At 40.3% G+C, this 21,817-nt stretch overlaps 1 protein-coding gene across 1 annotated transcript; it reads left to right on the top strand.

Annotated features, from left to right (window-relative positions):
* Positions 1-3,242: 3,242 nt before the first annotated feature.
* On the top strand, positions 3,243-20,072 carry SPACA1 (sperm acrosome associated 1). Its single transcript, XM_065833246.2, has 7 exons — positions 3,243-3,424; positions 7,052-7,099; positions 11,073-11,174; positions 11,541-11,647; positions 12,141-12,276; positions 19,587-19,731; positions 20,006-20,072. Exons 1-7 carry the CDS (start codon positions 3,277-3,279, stop codon positions 20,070-20,072), a joined length of 753 nt encoding a protein of 250 aa, XP_065689318.2. The 5' UTR covers positions 3,243-3,276.
* The last annotated feature ends 1,745 nt before the right edge of the window (positions 20,073-21,817 follow it).

Raw genomic sequence — 21,817 nt, 5'->3', positions numbered from 1 at the left:
GTCAGGAACCTCCAGTGTCCATGAACCAGTGAATGAACTTCAAATCAACTGAAAAACCCCACTGATTTGTGAATGAAACAAAATCTGGACCCTCACCAGAAAATGCAACGAGTTCTGCAACATCAGTTCGTTCCTGCATTTGGAGAGGTGTTGAGAGGGCTACAAAGGCCAAGTTCATGGATTTACAAATGCAGCTTTACTCTCTTGGCAGAACTGTACTTACCCATCGGAGGTCTGATTCTGACCCATGAACTTTATTCACCATGTTCATGTTGCTTTCATTGCATAATTGTACAGTGCTGAAAGATCATTGAACAAACTTATTTTAAAGAAGGGAACATACGTTTATATGGGGTATGACTGCAGGCTTGCAAACAGCAGAAATACCTGAAAAACCCTCTGTTCTGCTATTGATTGAAAGGAGTGCTGGAAACATTACTATGGCAACAATGCTTACCCCGTGGAAGAAGCATACCATTATCTGTGCATAGGAACAAAACAAGAGGAGGCATTTTTCAGAACTGTTGCCCACCTCCCCTTGACCACTACAGATGTGCTGACCTTCCGGTATGAGCTCCTGCTGCAGGAGCTTTCAACGAGATATGACTTGCGGAATTATTTATTGGTCCATGCACAGAGAATAAAGAAATTCTATTGACCGACAGAGTCCTGTTGCAGAAAACAAGCACTGCATGGAACTCCTGTTTCGTAAGAGTATCAAACATCTTCCTCACCTTGTTAACAACGTGGGTTATCAGTGTGAATAAAAGAAACAAGGCTGCTCTGGCTCACTCTAAATGTTGTCTTTGTCATTTGGCTGCACACCACTCGAACTTTTCACAAGTACAGTTATTAACTCAGAAGACTACTGAGCATCTAATCTGGCCATGTCCCTACTGAGAATGAGTTCAGGCTAAAGTACAAATCTGTTGGCATTGTGGTAATGGTGTTATTTGGTCTATTAATTAGCAACTAGGCTAATAAAATCAGCAAGAAAACATTTTGCATTATATGGCTAACTTGAAAGTCCACATCCCATACAGCCTGAAGGCAGAATCAAGAACTAATCATATTCCAGGTGTTTGTAACACTGGAGAAGCCCTGTCTGCTGCTCCTGGATGCATATCTCACCCCCAGCTTCACTTATGGGTGACTCTAAGGAGTACTGTGGCCCTGCCCACTGTTCCTAACCCTGTGGAGAGGAGTGATACTGGCTACAAGTCCAGGCAGACTGTTCTTCATGTAAATGGCTGAGGAAAACTATTGCATTGGAGATGGTGCCAAGCAAGGAGAGAAAAGGAGCAGCCTGGAAGAGAGCTTCCAAATACACACTCCCACTGCAGAAACACTTTATGGCTGTCCTGAGGCTGGGGAGAAGAACAAGCAGCTGCAAGCTCTTTCCAAGCGGTTTGTTTGCCAGTCTTCTCTGCGGGCAGCCCGTGGTACAGCCAGCTGTGAGAGCAACACAAGGAGGTGGAACAGCTCTGCCCACTTGGGAGCTCACTACTGCTCCACAGAGCCACTTAACAGTGTGAGCCAAGTGGATATTGCCCATTGCCATTAGTATTGTTAACCCCCCCGTTTTTTTTTACAGAAATAGAAAAATAAGAAGAGTCAGAAAAATGAGAGTGAGCCTGAGCAGAAAACAGATTGTAGAAAGAGACCAAGACTAATATCAAGTATGTGAAGCACAAGGAAAGAATGGAAAAGACATTGCTACTAACTAATAATGTTGAGAAAACACACAAAATACTATCTACCTGTTTACTAGGTCCCAGCCTAAAAAGCTGAGTTCCATATAAAATGGTGAAGATCTATTTCTTCTAGAGAAGTATGTAGCCCTACTGTTCCTGGAAATTATTCATCTTTCATTCATGTTAACTGTCTTCCGCATCCCATCACAAGCAGCCAGAGTGGCACTGAATATTTGTGCATCTGTGTGCACATACAGGTATATTTTGCACATGCATGCACATAGATAGGAAAGTATGCTGAAAATGTCTTGAAGAAAGAAAAAACTAGAATGCACACTTTAATTTAACCTAGTTGGTCAATCTTTTCCCCTTCCCTAGAAACAGCTGGTTTTATTCAATATTGACTTTTTTTCCTGTTCTAGATGACTTAAGGTCCTAAAGATACAAAAATAGGAGCTACTATTAAGGCTATAATTATTATTTTGACAACATCAACTTTGACAGCTTCATGAACTTTATTGAATAAATGATGGTTCATTACTGATCAAATAGTATTTTCCCACTTCTCCAGCTTTCTCTGCCTTCAACATCTGAGAGCCTCCCAGGTATTTCATAAAAGCAATAATCTCTATATTTTAGGCTTTAGGGAAGTAGCTCAATCAGTTCCAAGAATTTTCTTCCATATTTGTTGTTGCACATCTGAGAGCAGGTGTCCTGGGAAGGAATTATTAAGGAAAGGCTAAGTCAAAGAGAGAAGATACACAGGTAGTCTCAAATACAGTGAAAACTCTGTTCATTTTCAACTCCCACAAAAGCAAATTTCACACAGCCCAGATCCAGCCCTGCACTCACAAGCAGTCCCCTCTTGGCTGCATTTCTTTATTCTGGGTAAATAGAACTGCTGATGGAAGTCACGGTCACTGAGGTCCAGGTAGCTTGGGACATCCACAGAGGCTTCCTGAACATCAGAGTGGCGACTACAACATGGATTCAGTGCAAAATGTGGGAGCACCACTTGCAAACACTGTTTCTGGGTGGTGGGGATGCTCACTGCAAGCGGGCTCGTACATTCTCTGCCTGCTGGCCCAGCGTTCCAGTGACACATCAGAACCGGTGTCCAATGTGCCCATCGTACAGGATGACCAGTTTCCCGCTCTGAATGCAGGTGCATTTCTTTGGTTTGCACAGCCCCCATTGCACAGGGCTCTGGCATACAGGGGGGTGAAAGGTACCATGGAATTCCTAGCACAATGTTCTAAGAAACAGGAGCCACTCAGAGAGATTTGAATCTAAATATGCCTTTTCTGGACTTTGGGGAAGCAAAGGCTTTTATTGCAAATGCAAGCGTTATTATTCAGGCAGCCACAAAGTTTGGGTGCCACAAAGCCTGCTACCCATTTTATTAAAAAGAGGGGCTTATGCTCCAGCACACAAACGCGGTATTCCCATCACCATTGACAGCAAACGAAGGGCCACGACCTGCTCTCCTGCTGCCTTCTTCAACCTACTGCCCGGGGTCCCCGCCGGAGCTGTTGTGACATGCCGGGGTTGCCAGGCGGCGGTGAGGGAGTTCGGACGCAGCATGGCGGTGTGCCTGGGCCTGCTCCTGGCCCTGCTTCTTTCTCTGCTCCCAGCCTTGGCAGCGGAGTGCAACCTGACTGACAGCGGCGAGCAGGCGGTGGGGGCCCCGGAGGGGAGCACCGGAGCCCTTCAGGGGAGCACCGATCTGGGTGAGGCAGCCCCGGGCAGTGTGGGTACAGTTGCGCCGTCACATTCTGGGGCGCTTCCCCAGGATCCGCGGGCCCTGGTCTCCCCTCGGCCCTGCCAGCTGCCTCCTTGTCTGCCCCCGCAGCTCCGGTGATTCCCCGTTCCCACCCAGCTCACCTCTCTGGAGGCAGGGGCTGCATGGCCAGGGTGCAGGGAGCCCCAGGTTTCGTGTGGCAGGGCAGATATTTGCGGGGCTGCCCGGAGTCGTGCTTTCTGAGCAAGGCTTAATCACCGCCAGGATGTGACGATCTCTCGGGTGTCATATGCAGGCAGTGGGAAGGTGTCGGAGTGTGTTCAGTGCTTTATTAAGCCATGCGGCATCATGGGGGAGATGGGGAGAGCTCCAGATCTGCTCATCACTCTCGTAGCCGAAAGTCTGGGCTACGAGAGTCGGATACGTGCAAACCCCCTCCGTCTGTCATCAAGCAATGAGCTGCACAGGTTCACAGCTGATGTGTTGTCAAGTGCAAAGCCTACCCATGGAAAGATCTCCATCCTGCATCCCCTTAGCTGCCCTGTGCGGTATCACTTCGGGGATGGAGCAGTTCTGCACCCCTCCCCTCTGCACTTTGACTTTCAGACGTACTCAAGACACAATATTTGGCAAGAGTAAGATGCCCAACTCGGGAGTGAGCAAGTTCCCCTGGGGTTCACAGCCATGATTTTGCTCTCTGTTGACATTTTTAGTAGGGCTTCTGTGGGCTTTTGAAGGGTTTATCAAAATATTCTGCATGCATGCTGTGACGTGGCTTGTAATCAAAATGGTGTATAATGGCAAAGATTTCTGTTCTACATAGGTTTTACAAGGCTTCCAAATGTAGAGGGGAATACAGACTGCCTTTGCTGTGCTGGTGCTAATTGCAGCCCCCTGACAGGAATGTAAATGCAGTTCCTTAGCACATTCTTATCTCAGCATGTGTGGGATTTACATATATAACTCCAATTAATGCTAATGGCAGCTATATACATAATTCTTTTTGCATCGGGTTGACACAATATTTTTATCTGAACTTGATGCAACTGGAACCAACCATCTTACATAAGTAGAAAGATCTGTAGTTTCTTACCGGAAGCTTTCTTGACATTTTGGTTCATTTAAAATGCAAGGAGAAAATGCAAGTAAAGGAAGGAATACTAAACTTTGTACTGTCATATTAGCATGGAAGGTTCATAACATTCATATAAAAATGTTGTGTTATCCAGATGATTATAATTGAATCTGATCCTGTTTTTCTTAATTCGTTGCTTTTTAAAAAAAAAAAAAAAAAAAGTTCATTAAATCAGAAATCAAGATTGGTGGTTCCTGATTAACTTGTTAATTTAGAACCAACAGGCTTTTAATGTTTAGGTGTGTTTAAAGGTTTATTTGGAGTATTGCTACTTAGAAAATACAGTGTCTTCTTTATTTAAAGCTATGGTCAGTTCGTCATTATGCATCTCTGACAAAAGAGCCACGGTGCATGTTACTGTACTCCTGAACACAGAAGCACCCTAAAAGCGGATCATGGTTGATTTCTTCACCTATAATTAGGAGACGTTTTCTTTCACTGGTTGGCAAAGTCCCTCGGCCTTTTATTAGTATTATCTGGAGCCTTGTGTCTCTTCTTGTTTCTAAAGCTTTTTCTTTTTTTTTTTTTTTTTTTTTTTTTTTTTTAAAAAAAAAAAATCATGTCTGGATGGGAAATGGCAGCTTCTCCTTTCAGATCTAATGACATCCTGCTGTGGCTGCACTCAGCTTGTCACCTCAAAATTGAATTACAGTAATTCCTACTTTCAGGGTACAGGTTTGGGGTTTACCGTAAACTGATATGAATTGTCAGAAATCTATTGAGTTGAGAACTGACATGATCTGAAGCTGTCCTAGCCCTCCCATTCATTTTTGCATGATTACGTTTATTCTGCGCAAACAAACAAGTGCAACTCATGTTATATTGAGTTGAAAACAGGTATTTTTAAGCAGGACTGTATTTAGACAGTAGATGGGATCCCTAAGTTCTCCTCCTTCTCTCTGCTGTGCTGTGGTGGTTGTCATTAGACAAGACTGTTGAATGATTGGCCCATTAATTTAAAGAAGCTAAGGGAAACATTATAGGATATCCATGGTGAGGACCATATTCTAAAGAAGTTATTTTTCAAGGCTCATTAGAGATAGAGTTTGAGGATACACTAGTTGTTTCAAAGATTGTGTCTGTTTTCATTGGATTTTAATCTTATCATTTTTTCCTTATGTTTTGGCTAAGGCTGGATTTTTTTATCATTCAACTGGATAGTTATTGTTTAAGGCTTGCTGTGCATACGCTAGAAGACTGTTCTGACGAGCACAGCTGATATGCTGAAGTAAATGTCAAAACCATAGAGACAGTTAGAGATAACAGAAGAATAAAATTTTGATGGTTCATTTGTATTGTTGGGAAAAAGAGTTCAGTATCAGTGTATCGTTGTGGAGAATGCACCGTGCTGCTGTAGTCTAAATCCTTTACAATGGAGGAATAAAGGTTTTGTATTTGTATATTGCCAACTGCAAGAGAAATGGACCAGTTTCTTTCAACCTAAGAAATTTAAAGTTTTGGGTAGTGTGTGAAAAATGTAAATGTTACTCAGAGATTTAGTAGCAAGAAGTGATATATAAACTTGCATTGCTGCACAGAAATAACATTTCGTAAACATAAATTTTGAAAGTAAAAAACTGAGAGACAGTGAAAGCAAACTTTACATGGGTAAGTATTTGTTATCAGAAAAAAATAATCTGAGTAGGCGGGACTGGCAGTGCAGACTTGTAAAAACAGTCATAGTGATTTTCCCTTTGCATTTGGAAGAATTGAAAAGAGCTATTGCTTATTTAATGAATAATTTCCAAAGGATCTTCACTAAGTTAGTTTCTCTATGGAAAGGTTACTGTACCTCAGTATCCTTATAAATAAACATTCAAATTGCATGCTATTAGGGATAAAATATATAATCCAGATTTGAATCCCAGATGGAGATGGGAACCTTTTGGTTTTGTACATTCTGTGAAACCCATTCTGTAACCTCAAAGTACCATTAAAAAATGGAAGGAACCCAATCACGGTGATTAAAACCCTAGAACCTAATTAAAATACTGTACCTGGTTGACTCATCTTTGAGCTGGCTGTCTAAACCTGACCTTGAAGTGTGATGGGGAAAAAATCATGTGGGAAGGCAAACATTAGCCAGAAAGAATAAGGAAATGAGTTAACTGAATATTATTTAATGAAAAATTTTCTTAACTCTTTTCATGAAAGGCCTACAATTTGCATAGAACCTAGACACTACCCAGAGCATTCAGTAGGATAATTTAACATCATAGGCTGGTTTATATGAAAAATACATTTTTTCCTTTTAAAGAATCATGTTAAGGTTTAAACATGAATGCTATTCACACTGGATTTTATGATAAATTCTTTATAACTGTCTTGTTTTTCTGGTCTAGTTAGTGAAAGCAAAAATGTTGGCGAATTTCACATTTCAACTAGAAAGCAGTAAAGTCTTCAAGGGGTGGGTTTCCTGTTAATTGGGCATTTCCTCTCCCGTCATTGTATTAGAGATGTAACTTTAGACTTTGTCTTCAGGTCTGAACGCCACGGAAGTAGAATTTGGAGTATGCTCAGTTACATGTGGTAAGTAGCAAAGCAGATGAATAAAACATATTGTCATTTGTTTTTGGAAGAAGAAAAAAGTGCTAACTGTAGCAATTTAGCAGTTGTAATTTGCTTGCCCTGGTTCACCTCTCATTGATTTCAATTGCCAATAACTATAATTAACAAAAACAATCAGGCTGATTGTCATTAGGAGTTTAGGTCAGATCTGTTGTTTTATTAATTTCACAGCCTGCAAGCTCCTATTTTAAACCAGTTCCCTACGTTTATTGGCACATGAGCTGCCTTCCCCAAAGTAACAATTTTCGCTATTTGTGAACATCTGTGAGATGTTCAGAAGATGAAAGATCTTCTGATGCTTCTCACAGATGTCTTCCCACATACAATATTGCAAAAAAATTGCTTGCCTGCAGTAGCCTGTTCTGTATTCCACATTTATACAATTTATAAATTGTGCAATGGAGAGGAGAGGTATCAGTCTGGAGTAGGAAGGGAGAGAGGAATAATGAGGTAAACCTTAAGAAGACATCTCTGCATTTGGGGTGATGATAGAAACTACTGTAATTAAATTGCTTAGGAAGCAGTCTTGAATCAGAAATGCTGTTTTTTTTTTTCAGAGCAAATTCAGCTTCCCATAAGACCACAGAAAAAAAGAAAGAGAGAAGAGTTCTTGTCCCCATCAAGCTGATGTTTTCTAGAGCATGCCTTTTTATTTTTTCCAGCCACTCTTTCTCATGACAGAGCTTCCTTGATTCCCTCATATTTCACATCTTAACACATTATGGGTTTAGGGGCTTTTTGTTTGTTTGTTTGTGGTGTTTTTGTTTGTTTGTTTTTGTTTTGCATCTACATACTTTAATATTTCTCTTTCTTCATAGTTTCAAATCTGTTTCTATGTTCCATATACCAATGCCTTTTATGTATCCCCATACTCTTAATAACCTCACTTGCCCTGATGCACACGTCTTTTCGATACTAAGAAACTGTTCCTTATGTCTCATCCCTCTAACAGATGTCTCAAATCTTCCGTATTTCCAGGGTATGTCCCTAATTTTGTCTGTTTTATCTTTGGTCCCTCGTAGTTAATGTTGTGGCGAGTTAACCTTGGCTGGATGCCAGGTGTCCACCAAAGCTGCTCTGATTTTCTCCTCAAGGGGAGAGAGGGAGAAAATCAGATGAAAAAGTCATGGGTTGAGATAAAGGCAGTTTAATAAAGAAAAGGAAAGGCTCTGTGCAGAAGCAAAGGACAGAAATGAACAAAATTCTTCTCTACTTCCCATGAGCAGGTGATGTCCAGCCACTTTTTGGAAAGTAGGACTTCCGTATGCAGAGCAGTTTCTTCAAAAGTAAACCACATTTATAAAAACAATCCCTTTTCTCCCTACTTTCTCTTAGCCTTTATTGCTGAGCAAGGTGTCATACGGTGTGGAATATCCCTTTGTTCAGTTGGGGTCAGCTGTCCCAGCTGTGGCCCCTCCCAGCTGCTTGCCCAGCCCAGCCCACTGCTCTTTGGGTGGCCAGGGGTGTGTGATGGGGCAGCCTTGATGATGTGGGAGCTCAGCAGTAGCTAAAATGTGAACGTGTTATCAACACCACTCCAGCTGTGAACACCATGTACTGCACTGTGAGCGCTGCTGTGGAGAAAGTTAGTTCCATCCCAGATGGACCCAATACAAAATGTTTGACCTCTTTAATTTGGAAAATTATATAACCTTACTGAAGAATGAGGAAAGGGAAGGTCTAACAAAGAAGAAAAAGGCGTCATATCATATTTGGAGTTAAGATGATTTTTTTTAGCCTTTGTTCTACTCTGGGCTGTTTAATGTATGGTGTGTTTTTGTGTTGAAGGGCTGAAAGGTGTCTTCTTGGTGCTTCCAGTAAAGCTGTAAGCTCTGTGTCTCCTTATAGTCCGTTTTATTCCCTGTAGTCAGCTGTCTGGCCCTTTAAATTTCTTTCTTTCTGAACTGACTCAGCTTTCTTCATTTTTTCCCAGTAATGCTGTGGCTCAGATCCATTGTTCCTCTAGTCACAGTCCAGGTTTACAGAGGCATGAAAGCATAATTAAAGCATATGTTAATGATAGTTTGTCATAGCTGTCTCAATTTTGCCTTAGTCTCTTTGTGGACTAATTGCTTTGGCCACTCTTACCTGGAGATTTCTCTCATAACTGTGGTTTTTGTATTGCTAAATATTCAGTTATTTGTGGGTCATCCCTCTTCACCACCCCTCCTCCAGTCTCTTAATTTACATTTCTCTAGGGTGAATTTCATGTAGGTAATTTATTTTACTGGATTGTGGTGTTTTCTGTTAGGTTAACTTGTACAAGTTGTTGAAGTTAAGACTTCATTTGTTAGAGCATCTCAGTACATTAATTTCATCAGCATTGGCAGCAACTTAAGAAGACAGAGAAAAGAAACATGGGGGTGAAAGAAAAAGCTGTCCAAAAGAAAGAGGCAGAGGAGTACCAAAAGAACTTGCAGATCTAATTAAAAGAGCTTTGTTTTCATCAACCCTTTGAGTATGATACACTTCCCAAATTTTAATATTTGCATAGATAAGATGCTGAGATTTTTCCTGGTGGATGTGACTACAGTTAGTTCAATGCCCAGATTGTATCAAGCCAGCATTTTGGCTTTTCATAGGCTCCCTGTCTTTTCTGTTAGCTAAAAAAAAACCCAACAAACTACATGGCATTGCAGAAAGAGGAATGTCTTTAATAAAAGTGTCAGTTCACTGCCATTTACACCTCTGTCTCTGCATCCATGAGATGAGACATTCTCTGGAGTGGAGAATGATCCTCGTTTTGTGTCATTTTCAGTAAGCAGTGTTGTCTCCCTCTGTCACTTGAAGTACTGTTTCACGACTTACAAGGCATCTCTGAAATACTCTGAAATCCACTGGTTTATATAATACACATTTAAGGAAGGGAGATGCATCATAAATGTAATACTTAAACCAATTTCCTATTTATTATTAATCCTGCAAGGGGGGAGTTAATTCTCCTCTTTCCATGCCTATTAGTAAACAAAATTCTTCTGGAAAAACCTTCAGTGTTTACTGGGCCTAAACATATTATTCTTGCCTCCCCCACAAGCTATGTCATTCCAATGAACTGTGTACACACTGTTTGGCAAAAACAATTAATAGCACTTGTTTTGAATTTATTCGTAATTGTTAAAATGAGTATGATACCATTGAAATCCTGATAGTGAAAATGAATATTTGTTTTTGCTTCCTTGAACATTGTGTAGGAATCTTCGTTAACTTTAGACATTTGTGATAGGTTATCTGTTTTTCTGTGTCTTTGGTAGGATCCTCCACGTTGCAGGTAGAATCCTGGTGATCGACACTTGATTTCACCGGTTTGTCATGAGAAGCCCTATGTTACTTGACCATTGGCCTCTGTGCTTGAGAGGCTTCATTTTGTGGGCTGTTAGTGGTATTCTTGTGTCACTCATTGCAGATCACCATTAGGTAACTTAAGAATCCTCAGTCCCAGTGCCAGGAGGTATTTAGTGCTTTCAGTTTTTGTTGACTTTGGTGGGAATTGAAGACACTCAGACAGTCACAAGACTGGAGGCAGACTGAGTTGACAGTGTGTAGAGGGTTTTCTGTGCCATCCAATTTGAGCATTTAAAGGCCAGGAGCCTAAATGCTTTTATATTTAAAGTGAACTGACTGTTTTGCAGAACATGTACTAGCTTCATTTCAAATTATTTTTCTGTTAGAAAAGTTTTTAATTCATTTTCAGTTCTTTTTCTGACACATGATGATTCTAAGAATCTGGCTTCCTACATTGCAGAGTCTGACAAAAGTAGATGTCTTGGAATCTTAGATACCAACACAGGACAGCTTTAGCAGGCACTCTGAGAAGATCTGTTTTACCTAGTATTTGGTAGATATGTCATATTAAAATCCAGAATACAGAGGAAGCAAAAACAGAGTTTGAAGGAAATGAAGAAATACAAAGTGAAAGATTTTTTTTCCTCCGAAGGGATTGGCATTCGAGAAGTTCTACTAACTAGTGGATGCCCTGGGACTGAAGAAAAATGTATTGTCCGTGTGGAGGAATGCCAGGGGCCAGTAGACTGCGGATGTAAGTGGAACACTGTGATACAGTAATCTAGAGCAAATAAAACATCCTTATTCTCTCTTGGTGTGGTGGAAGTGGAATGAAGTGATTGCATTCTATCCTTCAATTACCCTGTTAAGAAATCCAGTAATGTTTCAGATCTTGTTTCTGTAGTAGTATGTGCTTGATTTCAAGTCCCTGTAAAATACCATTTTTCTGCTATGCACTTGCTTCCAGACGTTAGATGAAGCAAAATGTATTTGAAGTAATCTCAAGGGAAAGGATAATTTCCAAGTAACATGCTGTGGTTTGAAGAATTATGAACTTTATGATTTATACAGAGATGTTTCATATAGTTGATGATGTACCTATTAAAATTTCCTCTTATAGGGGGAATACCAATTCCAGACGACCCTACCTGTGTGAAGATGCCTTGTATTTCTATACCTCCTGAAAATCAATTTACATATGTTTGGAAAATGTTAATTGCAAACAAGGTGAGTAATTGAACCCCACTTTGTGCAGAGAAATACTGCATGTGTTTACCACCTGCTCCATCTAAATTGTACAGACTTCTGGGTAGGTTATTTCCTTTGCTGTCATAATGCAAATAAGCCCTGTTTTCTCATTGGCGAGTTGGTAATACAAGGACTCGCATGACTTTTTTCCTTTATGGAGCTTCAACGTCCTCTTCATGTGAGGGAAACAATTTTAGAGAGTAATGGTTACTGTTATTTCAGAAAAATGAGGCATAGTGGCTGGTGAGTGCATGCATGTCACCAAGTCACAGCCATGTTGTACTTCCCCGTTGTCCCGGTAGGAGCTGCTGAAGAGATGGGAGGAATTTTTCCAGGGGCCAAGACGTTCTGACCATTGAAAGAAGATGGAATAGAATAACTACTTTTCCGGGTGTCTGACACATTGCAATTTATCTTTGCAGATCTCGTTGATATTTTCTTTTTATTTTTCTTTTCTTTTGTATATGACTAGACATCACACCTGCTTCTCAATGATTCAGCTGTTCTGAAAGTTTGCAGAGATACCCATTCGCTTATTTTCCAGTGTGAAACTCAAAAAAATGGAAATACAATTGCCTCTGTAAAATACAGAGTCTACGCAGCAACTGGTGAGCTCATAGAGGCGCTTACAGTCTCCTAGTGATATGGCCTTGTGGTTTTTTTATGTAGTACTCAATCTTTGTAAGATTGCGTGTCACTGGTAGTATATAGGCAGGAGCTTGTGCACTGTGGTAATGACTGTCATGAAATACAGGCCAATAAAAGGGACATATAAAAGGAAATGACAGAACGGGAATTCAGAGGTTCCTTGTGATAGGAATGAGTATTTTCTTTATCTTTTGTAAAAATTCAAGCTAAAATAAGGAAGTTTTCGTATTAGCTGCTTATTTTTTTTACTGCACCCAGGTTGGTTAACATAGACTTCTTTTTGCCTCACTAAGCCACATAGCACCATCAGCATGAGTTCTGCAGTTACATCTCCTTCCCACTTCAATACTGAAGCAGGAAAACAACCTTTTGAGTTTTTTCTTTCAGCAGCCATCTGGAATTTGCTTATATGTAATGAATTTAGAAGAGCTTAACATTAAAAAGAATGCATCATAAACAGGTTTCCCAGTACTATCTTTCTCACCTCTTTTGCTAGTGGGATTTTTGCTGACTTCATCAGGAAAGGTAGCAGTGTGTCGATTTTCTCAAACCAGGAGAACAACCATGCAGAAACTCTGCCTTTCCTGATCAGAGAAAGGGTGAAAGTGCCTTGCTCATCAAAATTTAAAGGTTTTCCTGAAATAATGTAGATTCGAGTCTTATGCAAAATTATGGCAGACTAGGGAAAGAAATACCTCCCCATATTTCTTCCCTCCACGTTTTTTACCTAGGTAAAACTGCCTGGGAATCCTGCTATATTTTGCTCTCTCTTTAGTAATTCAAGCTATTTCCTCTATCTCTATTGTGGTCCCTTCTGCCTTTGTACAGAAACATGGAAGTTGTTTATTCATTTTCTAAATTCATCTGGCAATCACAAAACACCCAGAGCTTTCCTTCTCCCACTATTCAGTGTCTCCATTCTTTTTTGTACAAAGGAAGCTTCCTTTTTGAGACTTGAATTAGCAGAGCACATAATCTGTTTTAGGCTTAAGGATGCAAATGGTCCCATTGACTTGAGCTGGTGAGTCATCAATAGGACGACTCATACACTTGTGTTTAAGCTGCAACTGAGTAGTCCTGAAAAGTGGTTAAGTGAAACACGCCCAGTCCTGAAAAGTGGTTAGATGAAACCTTCCCAGCAGACGTACCCACTGAGAACATCTTACAAGGACTGAGATGTACTGGTTCAGAATATAGTTATGACTACACAGATATCTGAGGAAGACAAGCTCTAAGGTTTATTAAGTAGCTTAAGAGGAATGCGTTGTTCTGCTTATTGCCAGGTCAGCATCTTTTGGCTTGGTACAGAGGTGTGCATATGGCCAAAGGAGTTTCTGTGCTTTGGTTCCTCAGGAGCGACATTGTTTGGACTTTAGAAATTATTAACTGTTAATTAGGTACATGGAAGAAGCTACCAACTGAAGTTTTGGATGAGAATGTACCAGGATTTTCATCATACAGATCTAGTTTTGCTGCCTGTAAATGGTCAGAAGTCTGACCATATCAGAAGATGGCATTTGTTTTTCCAACAGCATCAGGAGGAAATGAGAAAGATCCTTCTGACAGCTTCAATGGACACATTAAGACTGCTTGTGTTTGGATGTAGATTTTCTTAGCTGCTGCCTTGTGTTTACGGACCTGTGCTGTTCTCAAGGAGCGTGGCTTACTTTGTTGTTCAGACTCTGGGAACAGCTAACGCTTCTGCACATGGTACAATGGTGCCTTTCCCAGTTCCCTTTAAAAGACACTTTGACATGAGGGCTGGGGAATTTCAGACTTACGTTTATCATCCCTGTCAAGCAGGTTTCTCTATCTAATCCAGAAAATCTAAGTCTGTTGAGTGAACATCATTTTCTGTGCCATTTATGTATCTGGTCTCCAAGCTGGAATGTGAAGAAGGGTAGAATCACAAAATCAGTATCAAAAAAAGGACAAAAATCTCCTTTTTTGGGTAATCTACAGGACCACATTGGCTTTTCTTCCAGCATCCAAAACTGATCACAAACATTTCTAGTCAGCATGAGCTGGATGGGTGTGGTGGGCTGACCATGACTAGTGGCCATCCCCATCCAGATGGGTCAGCCATGGCTGGTGACCATCCCCACCCAGGTGGGTTGGTTGTAGCCGGCTGGAACTGGCCATATCCAGCACCAGGCAGCCCTGGCCTTTCCTCATAGTGGTTGCCCTGCAGCCCCCACAGCCTGGGCACCGGCCCCTGGGACAACAGACCAAACTGTCTGTGGGGAGAGGGTCCTGTGTAGATTTTGGAAAGTGTATTTGAATCAGCTGAAAGGGCAAATCAGTTTTAATCAGGAAAAGAGCAGGTCTTCTCTATTACCTCCTCTTTTTTTTTTTCTTTTTTAACCCAGCTGAGGCGATTCTGACCATCTCTATGCCTCACTCAAGTCAATAAGCTTAAGTTTGCATATTTTGTCTTTCTCATCACCTAAATCATGCCTTTCACTATTCTGCAGAGATACATTTCTTCATCTCAGAACTCCAGGATGGGGCAGAGGAGTGGAAATGTGTTTGCACTGTGGCTGGCTGTTCTTCTTCGCATTTTCCTAGAGAGGAAGCCTTGAATTCATCAGCAGAGATGGAAATTACCAATGCAGCTGTTAAGGGATGAATGTGTTTGCTTTTGTTTCATCCTTCCTCCTCTTTCCAGCATTCTGATGTTTTACCCACAAGAACAGTGGTGGCAAGATTCAGCAACACTATCTGCAAGCCTGGCCCCAAAGCCACCTGAAAATACATAGTGCACACTTTCTGCCTCAGATTTTGAGGCATGTGAGGTGGGAGGAAGGCAAGATATGTTGCAAAATGGCAGGTAAAACCTCACAGGAGGTGAGGCAAAACTTTGTATGAGTTAATTCTGAATCCAAGCACTGAGAACTTCTATGTGTCCTTTACCCGTGGTCAGTTGGCTTCTTGATGAATAGACGTTTTGATTTTTTTGCATAAGTGAGTGGTCCTTAGTGAATTGGCTTTTTCTTTTGTTTTCAGGGCTGTTCAGACCTATGAGTTCTCTTTGTTTTTTATAGCAAGAGAAACATAACAGGGGGAAAAAAAGTACTTTATCTTCATCAAAAATTATTGGGATCTCTGCAAGGAAAATCCCATCTTTTAATAGCTGACATTTCTATATGTCCTTCTTACAAAATCACTGCCCTGCAACACTGAAGGGTGTTGTTTCACACTCCCACCCATCATGTCTTTTGGTGTTTTGTGAAGACTTTGGAGCTGGAAGGCGGTTTATTTGGTTTATTGGTACTTACTAATAATAGTCCTGTGAGGAGGGAGGACCCTGCAAGGGAGGAATGTGAGAGCAGAGAAGGATCTTCATTAGGATGCTATGTGAAGGGTGTCAGCCTGCTGAGATCCCAGCTGTGCTCCAAGCTTCTCATGAACGAAAGAGTGAGCTGGGGTGTGTGTCTGGTGGCACTTCTGTGGAGAAGATGGAGGCAGTAGCATTTCTGTGTCTCAGAGGCCATTCTATTCCAGCCCCCATCTCTCTTCAGTTACTTTCCTACTGATGACTTCAGTGCCAGAGCTTCCTTGAGAGAGAAAAATCACATCTCTCTAACTTCCTGCTGTACAAACATGTAATCAGCATGGCCGTGTTGGCCTTGCACTTGGGCAGAAATGAAGTGGAAAATCCCAGCATCCAGCAGCCTGGATCTCCTCTGTGTGCATGTAATCCTGCTCTCACATTAGCGTATAGCCATTCATTTTTAATACATAGAAAAACGCTTACAGATAATCTAGAAGGGAAACAAAAAAGCTACACATCACCATTCTATTAAGGGGAAAAAAACCCAACAGTCTGCAAAGGCAAAATCTCTTTCCACTCTGCCAAACTGATACTTTCTGGATCTGAAAACTGGTGGAAACTGGTGGAAACTCCTGTTGGCTCCAACAGTTGGTTGAGAGTCTGCTTATAGATGGAGCACTGCTGTACAGTCAACATCATGGTCTAGGAGGAACTTCAGCTCAATGAAAAACCCAGAGGAAGAGGAGGATGAAGAGGAACAGTGCTGCTGGTAGAAGTAGTGGGTTTCCTTTGAACATAAATGATGCTGAAAAAGCAAGTGTTCCACTTTCTTGATGTGTAGTATTTACATTATTATGAATCTTTCGTACTGAAGAAATGACTGAATTTATATTGCTGATATTTTATGGAGGGAAATGCTAGCAATGGCAGCAAGTGCTTCTGAATGTATTTGGATTTAAGCAAATTAAAGGGGAAAAGGGTTCCATGAAGGCAGAGGATGGTCCAGAAATGCACTGCACTGCATAGAAATCAAAATAGCTTTGTTAAACTCTGGTATACAATGCAAATATAGTTGCTGGGCCACACCACAGCAGAGTGTTGCTATCCTGCTCTGGTGCTTGGTGTGAGGGGTGTATGTGACATATCTCTTGTGACCCAAATAAGAAAGCAGTAACTTGCTAAGGTCCTATTGTTCTGATGACACAAAGAAGGTAAAAAAGCTGTCAAGCTTCTTAGCAGCTGCTTGTGGCCATACTTTTGTTTCCTTTAATCCAACCTGTTGGTCCCTCATTGGCATAGCAGATAAGGGCTGGGGTGGAGGGAGCGTGAGGTGCTTGGACCATTTGAGCTGTTGGAAAGGCTTCTATGAGCCATGACCAGCACACCTGGGGTTTCTGCGACAGGGCTGGCCTCAGCTCACCAAGCCCTGCTGGAAGCTAAGTACTAAATCTGAGCATTCATTCTTTTCTGTTTTGTTCAGACCTGCACAAATAAATGGATCTTCATAGTTTAGATCCAACAGTGCCTCCAATCTAACTGCAGTATCCCACTCTTGCATTTAATTTAAGTGCATTCCTTTTTTAGTCAAGATAAATACAAATAATCAATAGATTAATTGAGAATGCCAAACTTTTGGTAGGGTTGGAGACAATGTGCTTAAAACTATTGGCATGTTACCAATCTCTTTTTTGTTTGTAGATCCCTAGAAAATTCACAGTGGAGATGCACACAGTCTTAGGAAATTGTTTACAATGTAATTGTGGCATATATGCAATAGTGATTTTCTGCATCATTCTTGACAGTGAAGTAGTCCACAGACACAGTGTGGGCTGTAGACTTCAAGTTGAAAAAGATTGAACCAGACTTTGAATGTTTCAAAAATGAATTGGTTTTCCTACTTTTATTAAGATAAGTGGACTTTTAAAAAACAGTTGGTGTAAATACATCTTTGTAACCTTAACTGTAAGCTGAATACTTTTTTATGGCGTATTCTGGCTGTGGCAAAATCCTCACTGTTGCCTGGACTTTAAGAGTGCAGTCGGGCTTAAAATTGCACCTGACGTGAATCAGTGTTTGCTCATTATAAAACAGCTTATCAGGAAAACTGCATTTCTGCCTGCTTCCTGCCTGCATTTTGAATGTGTATTTACTTGGAAGACAACCCCTCTGTTCTATCAGGTTGTCTCTTGGGCAGTTCTAGTTCTTGACTATTGGAAGAATTTCTTACCAGGGAAGAAATCTTGAGTAGATTAGCCATGGATAACACAAAACTTGCTTTTCTCTTCAGCAGGCTCCTCTTACAGCCTGTAAATAGAGGTATTCTTAGAGCTCTAAATTAACATCTTGCCAAGGGGAAAATATATTACATTAATGAAACTGCAAAATCAAAGATAATTTTCATTAACCTTCATGCCCCACAACTGCATGTAATTCTAAAAGAGACAGTGTAGTCAGTGAAGTGAATTAGTCTAAAAGCAGTTAGATCTACACTGTATGGAAACCCCAGTATTCAGACTTACTATGTATGATATTCTCAGCCAGTTCACCATTCTTACTTGTCCTGTCTCTTGCAGAAAAACACTGGGGAGTCCTATAGACGAGCTATGGCTTAAGAATATAAAAATGAAAATTCTGTGATGCAGAAGAATGAAACTCAAATGATGCAATGGAAGAGTTGCTTAGATACTCAGTGATGACAGTAGCACCCAACCTTATATAAAAGTAGAAATGAAATAGAAATAGAAAAGTGTTTCCTGCAGTCATTCTGCTACACAGAATTCCTAGAAGTGTGAACATGAATTCTGCATACCGGTCAGCAATAAGATAGCACCTTATAGTTTTAGAAACTATATGGAGGAAAATGAAAGAGAAATTAGGGTTGACTTTTGTAAATTTGTCAAAGCTGGAGGGATCTGGGAACATGCCTGACGGTTCCTTGATTTGGTTGGTTGTGGCTGAACAAATAAGGTCAATTAAATTTCAGCACAAGGTGACTGAGTTTGCTTTCCAGGCATTTCTTTATCCACTGTCAAAAAACAGAGGAGGAAGTTGGCTGACCATCTTCAGCATTTTCCAGTCTTCCTGTGTTGTGTCTTAGACTCATCTCCTAACTGGTACATCTGGTCTTAGAGATAGTGGCAGGGCTCTCAGTTTCCTTAGGTTGAACAGGCTGCAACATTACAAAATGCATTTTTACTTTATATCCTTGCCACATTTTTCATGTCTCAGCTTCTTGCAGCTGCTCCTCACTACACATTTCTGGGCCATGCAGAACTCCTTTCCATGCTCAGTGGTTATTTGCTTTAAATAAAGCCTTTGCAGAGCTAGATAGAGACAGAAAATTGAAAAAAAGCACTTAAGTCCTTGAATTCAGTCTTTTGTTAGCATATGCTCTTTTGGTTTTGTTATTATCATTATTATTGCACCAATTCCTGTTGTTAGAATTATTTTGTAGCACAGTGGTACATTGGTGCCCTAGCCCTGGGTGATGGAGCACCTGGTACCCGGCACAGGACAAAGAAGTCAGCGTGCCTCAGGTGACAGACAGCCTGTGGTAATTCTCCTGTTGTTATCCTTCACATATCTTAGGTGGACATGTCTTGAAATCATACATTAAAGCGTTTCTTAAAGCAAAAATATTGTTATATTAGTCATTCTTAACATGTACCAAATAAATACTTTTCCCACTTTAATTTTTTCCTTGTCTTTAAAAATTGCAGTTCTTTGTGTTTCATCACTGTTAAGTGACATATATCCCACTCACATGCCTTGATCTCTGTTTTTTTGCATCTTCCTTTGTTAGATAGGCCTTTGCAAAGAATGTATAAAATGTTACTATTCTGACTTTTGCTGATACAATAAAGGCTTGAAGGTTGTGGAAGATGCCAGGCAGTCAATAATCAAGCTGTACTCCTTTTTAGTCCTGTTCATCATATTAAATGGCTGATGCATTTGAAAATTTGAACATAATAATGACCATGGATTTCTTTTCTCCAGGAATGCAAACAATACAGCCAAGGACAATAGAAATGAACCCCTCAAGCAAAACAATGCTAGATGCCATTCTGGTCTTTTGCGTGATAACTGGATTCATTGTGATTGCTCTTGAGATCTTTGCCATGATCTTTATTGTTGTTTTCTGGTAGGTAGACAGCATACAATATTATTTACATTTTATTTAATCAAAATATGTTATTAGTGGTGACAAATATGACCTGGGGTGAACTATTTAAGTTTCACTGTAGTTTAATATATGTGTTGCCAGTAGAGAAAACAGGAATGAGCTTCTGGAGACTGGAGAGAAGTACTTTACAAAACAGTTACAGTAATTGTGGATGGGAAGGGAATGATTCAGAGTGATTCACATAAACCTACTTAAAGGTATGGTTTTGTTTAATTCTTTTTTTCACTTTCAGGGGTGTTCTAAAATCTGTTTGGCAATTAAAATCTGAGCAAGACAAGAGGCTGGCCAACAAAAAGTAGCTCCACCACTCAGGGTCCGCATTGGCCTTCCAAGGAACTGGAGTCTCCATCCACAGCTACAGTGTTCTCACCATCTGCATTGGTTATAATACAAGAAGTTAAGAGAGCCCTCACTCAGGATGAAGTACAGAGATCCTTCCGGGACTTACATTATGAACAAAATTAGAAAAAAAAAATAGATTACATAGAAATACAATATGAAGAATATTAAAATATGTTTGAAATGCTGGTTTTAAGAAGTACTTTTTACAGTTCATTTACTGTCTTGGATCACTGAACTTTATGTGAAATGGGTAAAAATACTTCTATCTTAAGGTACCCAGGTAGTTTAATAGTGTGAGAACCTCTGAACTGGACAACCAAAGCCAGCTTTTCATGAGAATATTGAAAATGATAAATTTAACATCTTATTTTTGCGAAGATGTTAATCTGGACTAGGTGAAACTAAGCATACAGTCTAGGCAGAGACCATTTTTTATAAAGGGCTCCTAATCTCCTTGATGATCCTCAAGCACAGCACCTACTATGTAATCACTATAATCTAGCTTCCTCTTGACACATGGAAGGATGTGTAATGTAGGGAAGATCATTAAAAGTTGCTTCATAAATTTCATTACATTTTTACCTGCACATTTGTGCACACAACTATTTCTGCCATCAAGGGGACCAAAAGATGTGAACAGAACAGTAGCCTCGTGGGGTCAGACCAAGGGTTTATCTACCTCTGTATCAAATCAATGGACAAAAAAGGGATGTCTAGGGAAGAGTACAAAAACAAGACAAGGATATATGATGTTTCCCACGTGTATTCCTCCAGCTTCCAGGCATTTTCAGGTTTTCTAAACCAGATGCAATTTCTAAGCAGTTAGCAATCTTGAATGAATTTCTTTTCCATGGCTTTGTTCAGTGTCCCCGTGTACCTGTGTGAGCTTCTGTCACACGAAACACCCTATGGCAAGGAGATCCACAGCGCAATCACATCTTTTGTCCAGCTTGAATCCAATTCCTTCTAGCTTCATGTGTCACATCTTATTCTTTAAAAGGCACTGAGCTGTCATTCCACACTATCCTCTCCCTAAAAGGGACTGTCTTTCAGACCTCTAGCATATTCCCTGGTTGTTTTCCATCTGGAGTGAAAAGCTCAAGATTACTCAGTGATTCTCCATCCTGAAACTGTACCATACCTCTGATCATCCTTGCTAACCTTCTTTAACCCCCCTACATTACGTGACTGTCTTGTTTATGAAGGTGCTTTCTGTTTCTGTGAATAAACCTTGTTTGATGCAAATAAAAAACCTGAGCTGATGGCATGCTGAAAAATGGACGGTGAACTTATTAAAATGTTCAATAGATTTTATGATTAAGATTTTCTCTTGAGTATAGTAGAAGCTCTGAAAAGAGGCCAAATATTGAGCACTCCAGGGTAGAGAATGCTTCTCAGTACAGAACATTGTGAAAAAATTGCAAAAAAAATAGATTGGAGGTAGTAACTCATCCTCTCAAAGAATTCCTGTTCTCTTCAGATCCTGTATTGCTGCAGATGTTCTAACTGCACCATCTGCACATCCTTAAAAAAGCATTATCATATTTTTCAGAGATACATAATTTTGTTTGCTCTTTAGTGAAAAGATCATTTACATTTTTGAAAATAAAATATCATATTCAAAAATGACGTGCACTTAATTCTGTAAAAATATCTTTTTTTGAAAAAGAGAGGTTATTTTTGGTAACACTATCATTAGCTA

Source organism: Patagioenas fasciata, chromosome 3 (genome assembly GCF_037038585.1).
Source record: "Patagioenas fasciata isolate bPatFas1 chromosome 3, bPatFas1.hap1, whole genome shotgun sequence".
NCBI classification, from domain to species: Eukaryota; Metazoa; Chordata; class Aves; order Columbiformes; family Columbidae; genus Patagioenas; species Patagioenas fasciata.
Note: the sequence above shows the minus strand (reverse complement) of the source record. Positions and strands in the feature narration are given on the sequence as shown.

Excerpts from the sequence above, each read along its gene's own strand:
- SPACA1 (XM_065833246.2), top strand. The coding sequence starts at position 3,277 with ATGGCGGTGTGCCTGGGCCTGCTCCTGGCCCTGCTTCTTTCTCTGCTC. Across the intron at positions 7,100-11,072 it reads AGTATGCTCAGTTACATGTG|GGATTGGCATTCGAGAAGTT; the intron begins GTAAGTAGCAAA and ends TTTCCTCCGAAG. Across the intron at positions 11,648-12,140 it reads AAATGTTAATTGCAAACAAG|ACATCACACCTGCTTCTCAA; the intron begins GTGAGTAATTGA and ends GTATATGACTAG.